The sequence below is a fragment of the Ptychodera flava genome, chromosome 1 (genome assembly GCF_041260155.1).
Source record: "Ptychodera flava strain L36383 chromosome 1, AS_Pfla_20210202, whole genome shotgun sequence".
In the NCBI taxonomy this organism is placed as follows: domain Eukaryota; kingdom Metazoa; phylum Hemichordata; class Enteropneusta; family Ptychoderidae; genus Ptychodera; species Ptychodera flava.
The window spans coordinates 905,399-924,362 of record NC_091928.1 but is presented as its reverse complement, the minus strand read 5'-3'; the positions used below and the strand labels follow the sequence as shown (position 1 = coordinate 924,362).

The window sequence follows — 18,964 nt, the reverse complement described above, 5'->3', positions numbered from 1 at the left end:
GTCCCTCAAAAATGTTTCTAATACAAGCCGCGGCTTCAATTAGGAATTTACGGAATTTTTATTTAAACTTTGGCTTCAGAAGAGTTTTCAGCTTTCTAAATGTTAGAGCACTGTTGGCATTTGGAACAAATAAATGCAGCAAACAAAAGCGGTAATTTCTTTGCAAGCTGTAAAAGGAGACAAATTATGTAACCTGTAAGACAACTCTCATAGCAATATGATTTAACACTAAAATTGTTTTACGTGCATTGTTAGAACACAAAAGGACACATACCCCAGTACTTAAGTGACGCGAAAACTATTGGAAAATGCACATAACTTTTGGTAAGGTAGTATTGCCAGCATGTCTATTGCACAGTACAATATTTTACCCACAATTTTCCATGATTTGTACCATCGAAGGTTACCATTTTAATAACTTTTTCTGTTTTAAATACTGACAAGGATAAAATTATTTAATTTTTATATAGGAAAAGTATTTAGAGGAATTGCCATGAATTAAGTTTCAAAATCAAAATTTAAATGGCATAGAAAGCGCAGTATGCATGTACTCTAAATGTCACACTTCGGAGGAAACAAGCAGATGTACTCAGTGGCCAATCTCTGTTGAAAGTTAACATGTAAATTTTCTTTGTCTTGTCAGTAGAAAAAATCTGCATCTTTTGCTAGTATAAACAGGTGCTTCAAGTATCCCTGTTTTACTATAAACTTTTCTGTACAGTGGTTATGCAATTGCTTGAATATTTTACAAAATTTGTATCTCCTCTCTCATTAATGCATGATTTGGACAGTGTGCTCATATTTGGTTTGAATTTGTCCATTCAAGAAATATTTAAACCAGAAAAAACAAGAATGACAAAAGTAAATAAGGGCTGAAACTTTAGGTACTGTAGGTCAACTTTAGGAACTTCCTAGCAGAGGAATACTTCAACGCAGTCTCTCTTGGTTTCAGCAGGTCTGCCAATATGTATCAGTTCATGAACAATGACAGGAAATGACTCATGGTCAGTGGAGAAGCCTGTTTCAGTCACTGCCACCACTCCTATACATAATAGGTACACTGCATACAAATAGGTTAGAGATTACAGAATCTCCAACTCAGGTGTGTGGGCTCTTTCAGTTATAGACCTTTTCACGGTTATCCCACAATGCATTGCAGTGGCTATATAAAACACTGTATATACACTCAAAACAACAAAAACATACTGACTTTTTTGCATAACAGATTGTTATAGAAAAATGACATAAATTTGCAATGCCAAATAATACCCAGTGTATATTCTAACCATCAGTGACGAAAAATATAGGTCAGGGTGCAATCTGCCATAGAGTTCTATGAGTAACATACCCTGCGTGTACCCTGCGGCTAAAACGTTCTGTGCGTAACGTACGCTTTGTATACCCTGGCGCGCACTGCATCATGGAACCGGTAAAAGAACTATTGCCACCACTCCTGCAAATTTGCATGATTTCCCCTTTTTCTTACCTCATTGCATATTTATGACACTGACATGTCCACTTGAACAACGTCACATCTCAACCCCTGGGTCTACCTGTAGACCAAATACTGTGATGGTACGTAGGTATGGCAGTTTGGGAACTTTTTGCGTGTGACAGACATACATCCGCACATACATACATACATACAGACGCCACTGACTCACCATATAAGCTCTTATTGGTATTTATATACATACCAAATATGAGATAAAAATCATTTGAAATGGTAATTGACAATGAGAGTCTCAAAAGTACATTGTAAAATTTTTTATTAGTGGTCTACAATTCTCCCTCCACATGTGACTGGCTTTACTGGCTAATCTCTGATGGTACAAATGAGAACGAATCACGGGATATTTGTAGTACTGTGTATTGTTAACTGATAGTCAAGAGAAAAACTCAGAATGAAATGGAGCTTTGTATCTCATGATCAAGTGCAAATCATTGTTGTTACGGATATGTCTAGCCCTGTTGACCCTATGACACATAAATGGCAAACTGTATATCTTCATATTGTTGGCATATCTACTGGATGTACCCATAACAACAATGGTTTGCTCTTGATCACATGGTACATTAAAGCTCCATTTTGTTTGGAGCTTTTCTCCCATGCAAAACATGAAGCACTATGGAAACATTCCAGATTTTTCCAAAGTCGTGTAACATATGTGGTTGGCCAAAATGACATTCAAGTGCTTTATAACCGCCCCTTTGAAGACATAGATGTTGAAATCATGCCTGCTCATGCATCTTTTTCACAATTTCACAAAACAAGAACCAACAAGGAAGTTATCCATGATGGCTATAAATAGCAATATTGAAATATTCAATGCGAGTACAGAAATACCAGAAAAGTTCTGTTGTGTACGTATCAGTTATAAATACGGAAGCCTGGTTGCTAAATACCACACCTTGCAAATGCCAAGTTTGTCAAATCCTTGTCTAAGTTGCTCAATACATGGTGACGGAAAGGGGCTTTGGAATAGCTCTTGTCGAACTTCTTCACCCATGAACTGTGGAATTCTTCCATTTTGTAGTGTACTTAATCCTATACATTGAGTAACAAAAACTCATTTGAAGTCTTGCAAAGAAAAGTTTGAATTGGACTCTAGAGAATCACATTTTTTCAACATAGGGTCAATGTCCCTGAAGCTACTCTAGACATGGATGGCAGAGAGGATATACATACTATAATATAAGAGATAGCAAGTGCAGAGGTCCTTTTGCAATATTCTTACGGCAGAAGAATTCTTTCAGTATGATTCATACTTACAGACCCTCTATATACCCAATATACACATATAAATGGCAAAAATCTATGAAATTGTTTCACTAAGGTCATCCTATATACCAAATATCAACGCGGTTAGACCAGCAGTTTGAAGAAACAAGCAACCTAACAGCCAATAGAGCTCTGCTGTGTTATGAAGAGAATAATTTTTGTGGCACACGTGTTGATGAAGAAGATGGCTATCTTTGCTAATTCATTTCAGGATGGGCCGACCAAAAATGGCAAAAATAGCTACAATAATACAAAATTGAAGATTCAATCATTATTTCAATATATCACATTACGATAAAGCCTAGGAACCTGTGTACCAAATATCAAAGCTATGGGACATGTAATTTTTGAGAACAAAATTTTTATCAAAGATGGCAAAATTGCCTAAAAAATACAAAATTGTAGATTTCATCATGATTTGAATATATGATATTTTGATCAGCCCTATAAACCTGTATACCAAATATCAAAGCTACAAGATAAGTGGTTTTTGTGGAAAATTTTGTTTTGACCAAAAACGACAAAAATTGTCTTAAACATTCAAAATTTGCATTTTTCTACACAATTTGAAGAAATTTGATATAGGTCATGCCTAGGGTCCTACACCTGAAATATAGAGCTGTCTGACAAGCAATTTTGAAGATGAAGATTTTTAAAGAATTTTTGACCAAAACTGACAAAAAATGCCTTAAAAATACAAATTTGCATATTCCATCACAATTTGAACAAATCTAAATAAGGTTACTCCTAGGGAGCTGCATATCAAATATCAAAGCTGTCTGACCAGCAGTTATGAAGAAGACGATTTTTTTACCAAAAACGGTTTTGAGCTAATTTGCATATTTTCAACAATATCACACAACAAAAAGTCTAGTTTGCCATAGTCATATTTTGCATCTACCGGTACACAACAAATATAAAGTCTGTAAGTACTGCAGTTCTCAAGATATTTGAGTGGACGGACATCCTCACAAACATACATACATACAGACTGACGATGGATGCTGGATGGATACCCATCCCAATAGACTATATAGTCTTTAGTAGCTAAAAAGGCTATTTCACACTTTGTATCCAGCAGAAAATTGTATTCTATGGAAAAGGAATGTTAGTTAGTACTATTTAGGACAAGTTCAATACACAATAAAAATAAGCACAGTCCTTGTATCTGTGAGTATTCACCATGAATTTGAGTAAGAACTGCAACTGGACCCTTTTTCATGTAAATTGAAGTGATTGCCGTGAGTTGGTGAAAAGGCATTGTTTGTTATTATGAAACTAATAATAATTGTCAAATCAGAGGAATTTTCCATAAATGTTGAAATCAAACATGTTGGTCTAACATGTGCAATCAAATGAATTAATGTTTACATATTAGATATTGTTTAGTTGAAGTCACTTTTGAATTGTAAATTTTGTTACTTTGACATTTTAGGGTAAGGCTTGTATCTGACTTTAAAAAATGAGACATTTAGACATGGTAGGTTTGTACACATTATTAAGTCAACATATATTACACATTTTGCATGTTTAAATTTCAGACATGATTAGCTGTGATTTTCAAATGGAGAGGCTGAGACAAGATGTATGGGTACTCCCACTTACTTGCATTGATTGATTAATCATTGTCTTAGTAAGTAGTACAACACAAGTACATGTATGGACTTTTGAGAAACAAGACAAGGCTTGCCACTTAAATACTTCAATATTGTGCAACTTACCCATTATGACGCCAACAGTTTTATAGTCTTCTTCAAGATGTTGTTTTAAGCCATTTTCAAAATACTTGTCATGTATTTCCCGTAGAACTTCAGTAAAAAATTCTTTCCTTGGGCCACCTAAGTCCCTGGCTTCCTGTAATTGGTAGCAGAATTATTGGTAAGTAACTTCATAGATAAAGATGAGTGTAAAAAAAAGGACATATTTATTCATGAACAATTTATGACAGGTATACTTCTGTAATGCAATGTGCATTATATCAAGGAAAATAATCATATGACACTTTGGGCAACATGTGCATCAAAATTATGTAAATTAGTACTCAATCAGTGAGACTTAAGTGGACACTGTGGTTAATGGGCATGACTTAGGAAGACAGTACAAAGGCAAAGAAATGAATTCCTGTTATTTATCATATGTTGGACTTTATATTGAATAAAATATGGGGTCACCATGTAAACTTTGAAGATATATATGACAAAACAATAGAAAATTAAAGTTCGACATGGCATTGGCAGGGTCCAAGTAATCAAGTAGTAATGCCTAAAATTAGATATGAAGATAATAAATGATGTCTTATATTGCAAGGAAGGTATAAAATGAATAGTCCCTTACGGTGTCACACATCACCAAATACAAGTTCTTTACATGCTGTGAAGGCTAATGTGGAGTATTTCTCTTGATATGGCCTATATACTACATTTCATTACATATGCAAATGACCAATTAATTAACAAGCACTGCCCACTGAACTGTTATCATATTATTGCACTCAGATGATCAAAGTATGTGCAAAATCCCAAAAAATTTGATTCAGTAATGTTTGAGATATGGCCTACTTACTCAAATTCACGAAATTACAAATGAACAACTAATTAACAAGCCATGCCCACTAAACTATTATAATGTTAATTCTAGAAGCTACAAAAGTATGTACAAAGTCCAAATAAATTTTGTTGAGTAATTATTGAGATATGGCCCGGAGGGACCACGCTAAAACTCATATACTGGTATATATATATATATATATATATATATATATATATATATATATATATATATATATATATATATATATATATATATATATATATATATATATATATATATATATATATATATAGAACAATTGATTAACAAGCCATGTTAACTTTTATCATAGTGATGCCATTAGATGATTACAGTATGTGCAAAGTCCCACTAAATTTGGCTGAGTACTTCTTGTGATATGGCCTAATTACGGATATAATTAAATATGCAAATGAACATTTAATTAGTAAGCCACACCCACCAAAATCTAATCAGATCTAGAGCTTTTCATAACAATGCTACATACAAAATTACATGACATTAGACTCAATGGTTCTTAAATTATGAGTAAAACAAATCCGTCAATGGAGAGACAGATGGACAGACAGACAGACAGCCATACACACACATTGCGGCAACAAATTGAGCACCTTTGATACTTCCCGCCATGGTGTCCGAAAACGAACAGACTGGAAGGAATTTTTTGTAGATGTGTATTAGTCTCATTACCTAGTGATGTCCAATTAAATTTCAAGGCATAGCAATATTTAGTAACAAGTCATTGACAATGACATAGTCCCCACTTGTAATAGGAGTATTAGTCTTGATGGGGCAGGGAAATGTGGTCATTAAGAAGTATCACTGGAGTGTGGCGTTCAGATCTATGGACACATAGGTCTATATCATTGTTCCCAATTTGAAACAAGAGGCATGTCTAAGTTATGGTTCTAAATCGGGAAAAAAGATCAGACCTCCAGCTGTATTGGCCAGCCAAGAAATACATATGCGCATAATAAATGAGGTACAAGATGTGACATCTTAAGGTCTATTATCCTATCAAAATTGAAGCGTAAAGAACTTGTGGTTACTGAGTTATGCATATATAAGTATAATCAAGGTCAAAGGTCATCAAGGTCATGTGACATTTTGAAAAAAAAAATGTATTGCTAATTAATCCCTATATGCAAAAATCAAGACCTATGAAAATCAAGACATTTATATGTGTATATTGGGTATATAGAGGGTCTGTAAATCAAGACCTATGAAAGGTTTAGTACTTGTGGTTTCTGAGTTATGGACAAATTTATATTTGAGGTCAAAGGTCACCAAGGTCACGTAACATTTTGTCAAAGTGTCTGAGATATCTGCGTGAACGGATGGACTCACGGATGGACCTGACCCAATCTATAAGCCCCCTGAACTTTATCTGTGGGGACTAAAAACTGTGTCACTGCATACTTTGCTAACTTTGCAAGTTAGCAATCAATTGACATGTTACTACTTAATGTCTTTGCACAGTATTACAGTACTGGAAGATGAACATCTGTACCAATATATTTTTTACTATAACCCAAACAGGATTCAAACCCCCACACACTCACGGCAACATCGCCTAGCTGCTAGGCCTCACACAAAACCAGTCGGCTACCGTTTCCACCCCAAAAAGTTGGTCACAGCAACTGACTTAGACCAAGTTTCATCAAATTTGATGCAGTATTTCTGGACATAGCCCCCTAATTAGGAAAGTTCATTAACAATGTAAATTAACAATTAATTTGAATGACACTTATAAATGTCTTCAATGTGAGCTGAACATCTGTACCAAGTTTCATGACATTTGATGAACTATTTCTTGATGTGTCAGCCTAATTACGAGAATTCATTAAATATGCAAATTGGCAATTAATTAACATGATACTACTACATATCTATGCACACCATTACACCACCAAAAGATCAACAGCTGTGCCAAATTTCATCAAGTTTGATGCAGCATTTAGTTCATCAAATATGCAAATAAGCAATTAATTGACGTGATACTGCTTAATGTCTTCATTCAGTATTACGGTACTGAGAAATCAATATCTGTACCGTGTTTCATCAAATTTGATGCAGTGGTTCTGGAGATATCCCACTAATTAGCAAAGTACATTAAATAAGCAAATTGGCAATTAATCCCCATAACAATGCTTAGTGTCTTTGTACACTAATATGAGACTGTGTGCTAAAGATCTGAACCAAGTTTCATCAAATTTACTGTAGTATTTCTAGACTTATCACCCTAATTACAAAAATTCATCAAATATGCAAATTAGTCATTAATTGGTGCAATACTGACTGTGTACAATCAGAGCTCTGCGTGACAAATATCTTTACAAAGTTTCATAAAATTTAGTACAGTCGCTTTAGAAATAGAGGTCTTTTTCAAAAAGTCATTGTCAATGACATAGTCCCTACTTTATTAATAAAATGTCTGTCACATAGCCATATTTGATCGGATCACAAAAAAAAATCAATGTTCATATGTATGACATAAGAAATAGTCCTTGTACCAAGTTTGAATGAAATCGCTCCAGGCATCACTGAGATATCTGCGTGAACCGACGGACCGACGCACAGATGCATGCATGGACACACAGACATGACCAAACCTATAAGTCCCCACAGACACCGTCTGTGGGGACAAATAAAAATCAGTCTTTAAACTTCTATATCATTCAATTTATAGATACCAATGAACATCTGAGAAAATTGGAAGGTATATCTTGAGGTTAGACAAATCTTGCAGAGTTCCAGCTGATGGGCCTTTAACAGATGCAGACTTATAAAAAACTATTGAAATGTGTACACTGAGACACTGAAAAATACCACACACATCTTAATCAATCAATCTATCAATCAACCTGCCTTACTGTTGCGGCATCGAAAGAGGTTGGCAAAATAAATTTGAAGTATAATATTGCACATGACAGCCATGACAAACTCCCTCACAGTGGCGGTATATAAAGCCTACTTTTGTCTGTAATACCTTGTGTGTTTAATGGTTAAGTTTCACAACTTATTTCCAAACTATTCACTTTCAAAAATCTAATTTTCAGGATAGAGGGACTTTACACATCTCTGACTCAGGGCTCACTCTAGGCTATGACAATCATTAGCCATCTGATTAGCCAAATACATTTTTCTTTAGCCAAATGAAGCAACCATTAGCCAATGCAATCATAATTGCGGGACTCAAAATGAGAAAGATTAAAACATATATGGATGACAAGTTGGACTGTTTATTGTTCAAACGTGAAAATACACATTACACTGGTATTGGTTTTACAGATTTTTCACCTGATGTGGTATCAATATTGTCAATAAACTTTGATGCAACATATTTTACCACAAAATCCAAATCTTTCGCCAAAAAATATAAACTCCGCATCGTAACGGGGATGTGACTATAGTTTCTTTCACGGCATTGTGAGCCGTTGCTGCTGCTTTTGGCATTTCGTCGTTTTGAATGCTACAGTTAGCAGAACACGCAAATTTGTGATCACCTGTTCTCTCATGTTTTACAAAATCATCAGCTTTAGGTATATCTGACTGTCTTCTCGTCGTGAAAATATTGGTTTTGCCAGCTCTGATGCAGAAATTGCAGAAAAACATGCGTTTTTTCTCCATCGTGGCGGAGCCAGGGAAATCGTCTGAAACAATCGGGTTTCATCTTTCGCTTTGCTGTGAGCAATTTTCTCCCTTCTGTCGCTGCTCCGCTTTCTCTCTTCTCATCGCCAACATTTTCGATTGCTCCGTTTCTTTTCTCGAGGGTCCGGGAGTTCACCAGAAGTCGGCAAGACTTCGTTTCGAATCCATTCTAATGCTAATCAGTCGGACATTGAGAGATCGAACGTGCTATTTACGCTGAGCAAATGTCATAACATTCAGTACACGTGCCAGTGGCCGAAAGTTTCCGAACGTCGTTCGGGAAATATCATACTAGCCGATGATGACGTCGATGTGTCGAGGACCCAGTCGGGAGACATCGGAAGCATTCGGTCACTATCGACACCAACAACACTGCCTCGATTGTGCCTTGCGTAACGCAGAGCACAGAACTTCCTGCTGCCGTTGCGTTGTCGGAATGAAGTTATATGAAAGTTGGTTTGATTATTCAAATGCTATATTTTTGGGGGAAGTACCTTTCTTCGCCAAATAAATCGCCATATTCAATTTCTGGTCGCCATTTGAAATTTTTAGTAGTTTTTGGCGAGCTGGCGATCGGGTAGCGGGAGCCCTGTTTATGAAAGGGCAAACTTACTCATTGTTTTTCCCTTATTTCAGTTATTTGAATTTCCCATGAAATATTATTTATTTTGTTCAACTAACTGAAATATTCTCAATGGCAAGTTGTTACAACTCAACTCTTATCCAGTACATGGCCACAACACTTGAATTATAATAAAATACCATTTTGGTTCACACCAAAAATTCATTTACGGCAGGAATCATGCATTGTGTCCCATGGACAGGGTGTAAGATGAGCTGTGTCAAACATACGGTAGACAGAGCCCATTTCTGTGAAAAAACATAATTACTAAAATTTATATATTCAAAAAGAAACCGAAGTAATAAAAATTATGTCAAAAATGAGTGACTTTGTTCCTTAATGTCCTGTATTATCTTCTTTTCATAATACAGATCCAATCTTTTTATTACTCTCAAATGTAACTGCTTCCTTGCAAAAGTGTGAGATCTAAAGTGAGGCAAGTGAAACAAGGAATATGTTTATAAAATCAGGATTTCACACACAGTGAAACATTTTCACAGCAAAAGAAAAAATTCTTCCCTTTGACAGGCCCTACACAGGCCTTGATATAGCCTGCAGTATAGGTCTGTGTTAGCAAAGACACCACTGGGTTTTACCAGGGGCTACAGAACATGTCTGTATCCAGTACTAGCTGTGAGCTGTATGTATGGCTGTATACAATGCTGTGCACACAGTGCTGTGACAAGGTATGAAATCTCTTCCTCTTACAGCACCTGTATTACAGGATCGTATATGTACCGTGAACACAGACCTGTGACAGGGTCTGAAATTTTCACACATGAAATCCTGCAAATTTTCAGACCCTGCATCAGGCCCTAGTTTGTAAATTCAACGCTGATACACCATTGTACATACGCCAGTGTTTCAGTTCTGTGATTTCAGGTCTGCATGGATACAGTCAGAAATTACAGCACTGTGTACAGTCCTTCACCACCAGGCCTAATTCAGGACTGTGCATACAGCCCTAAAATCTGAATTTATACAGGTTCTGTAACAGACGTTATTTTCAGGGCCTGATACAGGTACTGGTCAGCCCCGGTTGCACATACTGTACAGTGCAGGCTTGATACAAATGAACATTCACCATTCATAATGAGTCATTATCATCAAATGTAAATTAAAAAAAATGCTCATTAACATACTTTGCATAAATAAATGCTACTTTGCCTCAATGCTGCATTAGATGCTGTTACAGGCATGTACTGTAATCTGCCTTTGGTTGTCTTGCTGTGTACACCAATAATTACTTACAGTGTTATCAGGATTTGAAGCAGCAGCAGACTGTTGGACATCCATGTTTGGTATCATATTTGTGGTACCATTGGCAGTATCACTGGAGAAGGAAAAACATAGAACTAAAGAATTCCAAGAAATTCCATCCTACAACCATGATAAATCAGCACACTGAATTATACATGGACTAATTGTAATTTCTGAGAAAACTGAATGGACAGACAGAATGACATACTGATACATGAATACAGACTCGCGTCAGCTAGATCATCTTCCTAAAATACTTTCATTAGCATAATAAAGTATGGTAACTGATACCTAAATGTTGACCTGTCGACAGACAATACAATCATTGGTATGTACATAAGATAAAATCTCATTTACATCATTACTTGATCTGTTAGAATTTTTTTTATATCATATGATATTGTGATGTATTGTGATGTGGCCAAAAATGCGAGATCATCAGCAATCAATGACAAGTCGTCTGCTAAAGTAATCAGCATTGGCCAAGGAGTAACTTTTGATGTACCAACTCGTCTTCCATCGACTTCCAGTTGTCATGATTACACTTCAGTCAACCATCGTCATCGTTCGGCAAGAAGATCAAACAAGAGATCGAAAACCTTTATCACTGGAAGTAACACCGAAACTTGCACACTGAAAGCAGTGAAGAATACACCTCGTGTTGAACTGTTCGTGAGCCGTCTGTCACCCCAGACTACAGCGGATGAAATAACGTCTCATCTTCATAACATCGGTTTTAAGGACGTAAAATCTGTACCATTACAAACTAAATATGACACTTACTCTTCCTTCAAATTAATTACAACATCTGATAATAGCAAAGGAATCTTAAATCCTAACGTCTGGCCATCAGGTATTCTCGTGAGAAAATTCTATCATGCCAGGAATACACAACAAAGTTCATGACATTAAACATCGCTTCATATAATTGTCGAGGAATCAAATCCTCTATTGAATCTGTGAGGGATATTTGTGAACGATGTGACATTTGCTTTCTGCAGGAACATTGGCTATCTAAGTCAGAACTTAGCTTGTTGTCACATATTAGTGAAGATTATTATGCGGTTGGGGAAACGTCCATGGATGATGAGAGCGGAATCCGACATGGTCGCCCTTTTGGCGGTGTTGCTGTTCTATGGAGAAAGTCCATTGGCTCTGTAAATGTTAAACGTTATAATGACAGCCGCTTGATTGGTCTTGAAATTAGCCATTCTAGCGGTGTTCTCACCTTGATCAATGTCTATATGCCTACTCAAAATAACGACAATTATCATGAGTATGTCTCTTATTTACAGAAAATTCGTGCTTGCATCGATGATGCTATAACCAATAGTGTTATGGTAATTGGAGACTGGAACGCTGATTTCAATAGTGATTCAAACTTTTTTCAGGAAATGTCTACTTTCTGTAAGGAAAATAATTATGTGTGCTCTGACGTTAGTTTTCTTGGTACACAAAATCCTCAGAATTTCACATACTACAGTGAAGCTCATCATTCAACGTCATGGCTTGATCACTGTGTATCTACATCTGCTGCGCATAGATGTATTAAGGATGTGCATATTTTTTATGATTACATTGGTTCTGATCACTTCCCTCTAAATATAGTATGTAATCTTCAGGAACTTCAAAAATATGAGTTTATGCAAAATGACCCTACATTTGATAAAGTTGATTGGTCATGTTTAGATGACGCCACTGTATGTAATTATCATAGTTGTACCGAGCATACTTTAAGCGGCATAAGTCTTGATGCAGAGGCTTTTGTTTGTCGTGATCCTTCTTGTAGAATTCCTTCACACTTGAACAGTATTGATGAATTGTACAATGACATTGTAAATGCATTAGCGTTAGCAGCTTCACAGAGCATTTCTCCATCTGTGAAGCGTAATTCTCATAAGTCTGTTCCTGGTTGGAATTATTGTGTAAAAGAACATCATTCTCTCGCTCGAGATGCCTTTATTCTGTGGAGAGAAAATGGTAGCCTTCGTCAAGGGCCACTTTTTGATCTTATGAAAAAAACACGTTCTGAATTTAAGTACTTTTGGAGGTTTTGTAAAAGGAATGATGAGCAAATGCGGGCTGATGCCCTTGCTGAGCACCTTTCAAATAGAAATACAAAGCAGTTTTGGAGAGGAGTAAGTAGTAATAAGAAATCTGCTCCTCTGTCTTCATCTGTTGGTGGATGTTATGGCCACAATAATATCGCTAAAATGTGGCGCGACCATTTTGCTGGCCTAATGTCATCTGTCACCGACAAAGGTAGTGAATCCTATGTTATGAATGGTATCTCAGGAGTTGATATTAACAATGACATGATTGTTAGGACAGACGAGATTGTTACGTGTGTCAGTAATCTAGCTTGTGGAAAAGCAGTAGGGCCCCGATGGTATTTCTGCTGAGCATTTGAAAAATGCCGACAGACGTCTTCACCTGTTGCTGTCAATTTTATTTACAAGTGTTCATATTCATGGTTATTTGCCATCTCGCATGTTAGATACAATCTTAATTCCCATTGTCAAGGATAAAACTGGCGATGTTACATTGACTGGCAATTATCGCCCAATTGCTATTGCTACTGCAATTTCTAAGCTTTATGAATTTTTGTTACTTCACAGATGTGAAACATATCTTGATACTAGTGATCATCAATTTGGTTTTAAGACCCACCATTCTACAGACATGTGTGTTTTTCTTCTGAAAGAGACCATAGACTTTTACAAACGTTATAACAGTCCAGTTTTCTTGTGCTTTTTAGATGCCACAAAGGCGTTTGACAGAGTCAATCATTGGACTCTGTTTCGTAAGTTACTTGACAGGAATGTTCCTGTGTATATTGTTAGAATCTTAATATGTTGGTACCGAAACCAAGAATTTCGTGTCAGATGGGGCTCTGTCATTTCAGAAGCTTTTCATGTTTACAATGGTGTTAAACAAGGAGGTGTATTATCCCCTCGTTTATTTAATATATACATGGATAACTTAAGCAACTTGCTATGTAAAACTAAAATAGGTTGTCACATTGCGGGACATTGTCTCAACCATTTGATGTACGCTGACGATATAGTCCTTATATGTCCCTCTGTTAAAGGTCTGAATAGACTTTTAAAAACTTGTAGTTATTATGCATCTTCACATGATATTGTCTTTAATGCAAATAAGTCAAAGTGTATATTTGTAATGCCAAAGCAATGCGGAATCACTCGAATTCCTCATGTGTATTTAAATGGCTCAGTACTTACTTTTGTAAAGAAACATTTGTACCTTGGGGTTATGTTAAATAGTTTAGGAAATGATGTTGATGATATTAAGCGACAGATGAGGAGTTTCTATGCAAGTGCCAACTCTTTGATTAGGACTTTCTATAAATGTTCTTCTTCAGTTAAAATATGTCTTTTTAAGGCATATTGTTCTGCTCTGTATTGTTCCCATCTTTGGAGTATTTACACTGAGAAATGTATCAATGATGTCAAAGTTGCATATAATAACGCTTTTAGAATATTGTTGGGTATTAGACACCGACTGAGTATTTCAGAAACTTTTGTCAGTCATTGCATCATGACATTTCAAAGTAAACAACGGATGGCTCGTTCTAATTTTTACGTTCGTTTGATGGAAAGCGAAAATCATCTCATCGCAGCAGCTTTATCTTTTGATATAATTCGACACAGCATCTTTTGGCGCAAGATTTTCTCAGAATGTTTTTAAACTTTATGTACTTTTGTTCCAAGTGAAGAGTATGTCTAGTTTTATTTTATTTTCTTGTAGAGTAAGTTTTTTGTGTTTTCCTCTGGTTTTATGAGTACGTTCTCGAATTAAAGAATAAATAAAAAAAAAAATAAAATAAAATAAAAAATTAAATGGACAGGCCAACAATGTTATTAAGATTGTAAGCCAAAAGTATAAAAAGCTCATTCAAGATTGGTTAAGGCATGAAAACATTGAATGAAAATGAAAAAAAAAACAATGGGATGCTTTCGTTCAAGACAGTTAATCTCATTTGTTTACATAACCTTGAAATATCTTTGCATCTTTCTTTGCAGCTCAACTGCAAACTATCATACAATGTGCAAATCTCATGTCAAGTCAATGTACATGTGATTCACTGACACTGCTGCAAAACATAAATGGCATGGACATGTAAGATTGTTCTGTCTGAATATTTGGTGGGAAAACCATACTCATTGCTCACAAAAACTGTCATCATCAGGTAACGAGGCCATTATTGACTCATTGCTGATTAGTTTGTATAAATTGGTGAAATTGCTGGACACTATAATTGTTATTTGCCATCAAGATAAAGCGTGTTACGCAAATACATGTACATATATAGATAGAAGTTTTCATAAAAATAGATCATATTTCATTGTTCAAAATGTTTACAACACAACAAATTTTCATAATTTATATAGTTCACAAAGGGCAACCCATTGAGCTTGTGAGAGTGGGTTTGTCTACAAAATCACAAATATTATACAATTAGATACTTGTTGCATAAGGGATATAAACAACACAAAGTTGATAAGTGTACATTGCAAATCTTTTATAGCATTTTACTTACCTTGTGTTATCCACTGGATCAATAATGTTCAGATCTTCCGGTTCTTCATTCCTGTCATAGGATACATCATCTTCATCTTCATCAGAGCGTGCTGTACAGGTCCACAGATGATCACGTAATTCACGAATATTAAATTCTTTGTTGCAGCCCATACATGTCTGAGTAATCAAAGTCTCGTCAGTCTAGGTTTCGTAGACAGGTTTTTCTGGATGGGTCTAATATATATCTTACTCTGAGAGCCTAAATTAGTTTTCAAATCAGGAACTGACCAATTGCATGTGATCACTTTTAATTGCTTAGCATATGCACAGTGAAGCAATTCTACACCCCCACAATCACGTAGTTGTGGAAATCCAGCATCGGACATCAAGGTGTCCATCAAGTCTCTACTCTTACACTCGCTGTCAAAAGTTAGTCGTTTCAGTCCCAACCCAGCTCGAGTTAGTATCTGTTTGATCTCAGAAGATGGGACGCTACTGGCGTTACGGTCAGCAAGACAGACAAACTGTCCAGTCCATGTCCTTCTACATTTCTTTGCACGATTTCCTCGATTTCGCCAGTGTTCGGCTGGGTTCTGATGAGGCGAAAACAGAAATGATCGCTCCCTGCGGATGCGGTTTGTACTTGCAGTAATGCGCCAGTCAATGTAAACCCCCACCCACCCCACCTCGGGGTTTAGTGGGGATTGGAAATTAGTCCTGTGAAATCTGCCAAATACCCCACCCCCTGGGGCAAGACAATCTGGAAAATCCCCACCAAAACCAAGTAAATCCCCCACATATGGGGATGGGGAATTTGTAAATTCCTACACACAACCACTCTTTGGAATTTCCATGTCGTAACAACCTGCATCAATATAAAAAGTTCATGTTCAACTTTAGAACAATTTTTATCATTTAAAATAGGGTTTTGTGACATTTATGCTGTTCACAAATGTCTATCACAATCAACACAAATAGATCCAGGAAAATAACATACTTTTCGCATTTGTTTTTCAGCCACTTATACTGTGACCAGATAAAAGTGTTGAGGTGTCACTGTCACGTAATTCACCTATTTTGGAGCAAGAATTTACAATATTTTTCAGTCTAGTTTGCTTGTATGTTGTCAGGCATAAACATATTTCAGGCTAGAACAAATGATTTAATTAGATCAAAACACCAGATGTATCACACAAGACATGTCGCCTCAATAAACTAATTAAAGCTGATAAACAAGATACATGATGTCCAATCTCACAAGTGCAGCTTTTTTGTCTTCTCGCTCTCATGTTACAAGCACAATAAGTCTACGTCAGTCATGCACTGATTTAAAACAAGTAGAGGAATGAAAATTCACAATGGTCCGTGTTTATTCATCACAAAACACGGCAGAAAGATACTGTGTAAAACTCAACAGAACAGATGATCAGAATGATCACACTGATGAAACAGAACTGTTTCCCTAGCTGTATGGGTCATCATGAATAAATTTGAATACATTTAGCAGACATAAAAGGAATCCCGTCGTGACCGAACATGTTTTCCAAATACATGGAGCAACTTAAAGGGACAAAGTCGGCCATTTTTCATGAATTTTGTTTGATGTGAAATACTACTTATATTGTTTGACATGTCGAAAGATACCGCATGAATGGCTGACCATGCTTATATTCGACCCCGGTTTTAGACACGATACATGCAAACCATCACGAAAATGAATTCATGGTCATGACCATTAATTCGTTTTCGCGATGGTTTTATTTAATTTGTATAAAACCGGGGTCGAATATATGTATGGTCACTCATTCACTCAGTATCTTTCAACATGTCAAACAAAATAAGTAGTATCTCGCATCAAACAAAATTCATGAAAAATGGCTGACTTTGTCCCTTTAAGTTTTATCAAAATAGAGTTGACCCGGAGGTCTTTTTAGTGCTGGATCATGTCGATGACGCATCGTGAACGTCCGAAATGTCACGCTCACGTGGAAAAATGTGGGAACTTTTGCGTATGGTATGTTCAATTTTCCAAAAAATAAGAATACACGGTGGATGAAAATCATTTATTTGGTTATCGATATTTCAGCCACCAATCACAAATATACTGTCATACACACCTCTGAATATTGCTGCATCGCGTTCATCAATAGCCTGTCGAAAAGCTGCTGTAACCGGCCCACATGGCCTTGACAGCCACCTTCCGCCATGCTACGGCTCTGAACAACAACATACCATTACCAGGGCCTGAAAATTTCTGTTTTTTTCACTGGTTCAAAGGTAAAATCCAGTGGTCCTCAAAAATTTGCATAACAATACAAGAATGATTCATTTCTCATACTCATGTTATATATGCATTTCTATCAGATTTGTTTGGGATTTACATACAGCATAAACTGCCAATCTTTGTAATACAGACACACTGCATAAACATTTACTTGGTAGTTGCTCAAGTTCTTGTACACACACTTGACATGTTTTTTTTACTATTGCTATAAAGTTCACTTCATTTTTATAATTGCCCAGCGGTTGATTCTTTTCCATTTAAATTGTAAAAAATAGGTTGAAAACACCAAATACCTGAGAGGAACTTCTTTTTCCTTTGATAGCAATAGCAAATTGCCATAACGCTGTTTTGACAAGCTAGGCGGTTCTTGTTAAGGTCTTAAACTACAATCGAGCTAGGGGATCTTGACTATATAAGGAATTCAGCATGGTGACCTTCTAAATTCAGAAGCTTGCTTGCTACGGACGATCGGAAAGTTGTAATGAGACTCCTTTCAGAGAATTTTACTGCAAAATACTACTTTGATAGACAGAGATATAATATTTTCACACAATTGTGGGGTTGCTGATATTTTTAGCTGAGGCTATGGTCTGGTTTTTACCACATTAAATTTTACATGTAAAATGAGTACGTGGCCCGTCATTTGATTTTTGCAGTGCAGTGGCTAGTGGAAGCACATCGCCTGGCTCATATCATGAATCGCAAACTGTAATAGAGTAACTGATTTTCCTTTAGAGTTTACGTTGTGATGAAAGAAATAGACTAAATTTTAAATGTTTGATTGACTTAAAGACGCAATAATTATTGTAATTTTGTAGGTAGAAGACGTAGTCTCTCAATGGGCTCTTGGTTTTAGTGTAACCATGGAGCCATGGTGTAACTGGCTTTAGTTCGTCTCTGCTACCTCCATGGTTTCAGTAACTTCGGTATTTTGGGGGGACGTAGTTTCTAATTTTTCGTCAAAAGACACTAGAACACAATCTGGGAAAAACTGGAAATTCCCTTGCAAAATAAATTGGCTCCCGTTTGCACTGGTCTGCGGACTTTTTAGAGGTAATTTGTACTGGTTCGGGATAAAAAATCACTGGTCCGGGACCTCGGATCAGGGTAATTTTCAGGCCCTGCATACGTGCGCATGCGTAGTTATTTACGAACATTTTCTTGGCCTGTCCGTCAAAGGAATAGGGGGATCAAAACGAGGCAATTGCCCCACCCCCTCGGGCACAGTTTTGTGGCACACACGGTCTAATCCCCC

General features: G+C 36.4%; 1 protein-coding gene across 1 annotated transcript; it reads right to left on the bottom strand.

Annotated features, from left to right (window-relative positions):
* Nucleotides 1-1,809: 1,809 nt before the first annotated feature.
* LOC139115782 (uncharacterized) lies at nt 1,810-16,909 on the bottom strand. Its single transcript, XM_070678180.1, has 4 exons — nt 15,445-16,909; nt 10,875-10,956; nt 4,504-4,636; nt 1,810-2,548 (listed from the first exon to the last, which is right to left on the bottom strand). The coding sequence occupies exons 1-4, from the start codon at nt 15,594-15,596 to the stop codon at nt 2,376-2,378; spliced, it is 540 nt and encodes a 179-aa protein (XP_070534281.1). The 5' UTR covers nt 15,597-16,909; the 3' UTR covers nt 1,810-2,375.
* Nucleotides 16,910-18,964: the final 2,055 nt, after the last annotated feature.

Excerpts from the sequence above, each read along its gene's own strand:
- LOC139115782 (XM_070678180.1), bottom strand. The coding sequence starts at position 15,596 with ATGGGCTGCAACAAAGAATTTAATATTCGTGAATTACGTGATCATCTG. Across the intron at positions 4,637-10,874 it reads CTTCAAATCCTGATAACACT|GAAGCCAGGGACTTAGGTGG; the intron begins GTAAGTAATTAT and ends TACCAATTACAG. Across the intron at positions 2,549-4,503 it reads AACTGTTGGCGTCATAATGG|GATTAAGTACACTACAAAAT; the intron begins GTAAGTTGCACA and ends CTCAATGTATAG.